The sequence below is a fragment of the Arachis ipaensis genome, chromosome B08, assembly GCF_000816755.2.
Source record: "Arachis ipaensis cultivar K30076 chromosome B08, Araip1.1, whole genome shotgun sequence".
In the NCBI taxonomy this organism is placed as follows: domain Eukaryota; kingdom Viridiplantae; phylum Streptophyta; class Magnoliopsida; order Fabales; family Fabaceae; genus Arachis; species Arachis ipaensis.
The window spans coordinates 124,265,048-124,266,416 of NC_029792.2; the positions used below are offsets into that span (position 1 = coordinate 124,265,048).

At 31.6% G+C, this 1,369-nt stretch overlaps 1 protein-coding gene across 1 annotated transcript in view; it reads right to left on the reverse strand.

Moving 5' to 3' along the window:
* Positions 1-462, reverse strand: part of LOC107612037 (zinc finger Ran-binding domain-containing protein 2) — a 1,347-nt gene extending 885 nt beyond the window's left edge. Inside the window, exons 1-2 of the mRNA XM_016313875.2 lie at positions 311-462; positions 1-163 (exon numbers count right to left, since the gene is read on the reverse strand). Coding sequence (XP_016169361.1) covers positions 1-156 — 156 coding nt within the window. The 5' untranslated portion in view covers positions 157-163; positions 311-462. The remainder of the gene's footprint in view (positions 164-310) is intronic.

A 1,369-nucleotide genomic window follows, 5' to 3' on the forward strand; every position in this document is an offset into this window, starting at 1 on the left:
GAAAGAGGAGGAGCCTCTACCACCAAAGGCTCCACCATAGTCTCCACCGGCACCGGCGCCGACGCCCCTGGGCTCGCCGCACCGTTGGCATGATTCCCTTCTTTGGAAGTTGAGGTGGTTGCATGTCCTGCAGTTCCAATCTCCTGGCCTACTCATTTTTTCTCTTCACAAAGCAAAATTTCCAAATTCCACATGTTAGTTTTTGAGTTCAAATTCCACATAAATATATATATGCATTGGAAGGTAAGTATTATGTATGCATGAGAAAATTATAAATGAATGAAGAAGGGATAATAATATATATATTCACCTAGTTTTGGAGAGTGAATGTTGAACAGTTTGAAATGCTAATGTGCGATTGTCGGGTGCTGAGTTCAGAGGTTGAGGTTTCTTTTATACTAAGAGAGAGACAGAGACAGAGAGAGAAAACTAGCTAACTAGGCAGTGATGACTGCTAGTTCCTTTTAATAAAGAATAAAATTAAAAATCATCGAAAACTAAATTTAGAAAAGGGGTAAAAGGAATTTCCCAAATGTGATCCCAATCCCATACAACACCAAGTATATATATTAAAGAAATAAATGAATATTAATTAAAGTTTGCGGTAAATTGCCATCTTTTAGGGTTCTCAATGTTACCAAGTACAACCATCACTAGTTAATTATAAATAGGAGGCCATTCAGATAAACACGCCTAAAACGTCTTTTTTTAAAGATGTTTTTATATTGTGTTTTAATTGGTTTCTGTATAATTTATTCGGTGTTCCTCATCACATATTATTAAATTCCTCAAAAGATTTTCTTTCTAAAAACACTAAAAAATATTTAATTTGGACTAAAACAAAAAAAAGTAATAGATTAACTATTAGATTTTTTTAAAAGATTATTTACATAAAAAATATATCACATTTAATGCCCAAAAAACACTAGTTAATAATATTATCTATTTTGAAAATTTTGACTAATAAATTTTATACATTTTTACATAATAAATTGGAAATTAAGAATTTTTTGTTTTCCAAATACAAGCTTTCTACATTTAACATCTTAATAATGGTGTTGTTGGTTAACCCTTTATTTTAAAATAAAAGAAATAAAAAACATAATGCTAAAATAAATGGGTTATGTTGTGGAAATTAAGTGTAGTAATTTGTTCAACTTTGTCAAGCTAGCTGCACTATTTTGTCCCCACATAAAGTAAAAATTAGCCTGCGTTGTAACCTCTAAACACCACAATGCCATGCCATATCTTTAAAATCTTGTAGTCCATAAATGATAGCTTTTTGACTGCGGATATATATTAATTTGGACCCTCATTTGTAGTTAAAGTGGCGGGGAAAGAATCATAGCAAATTTAGTAGTCCATATGC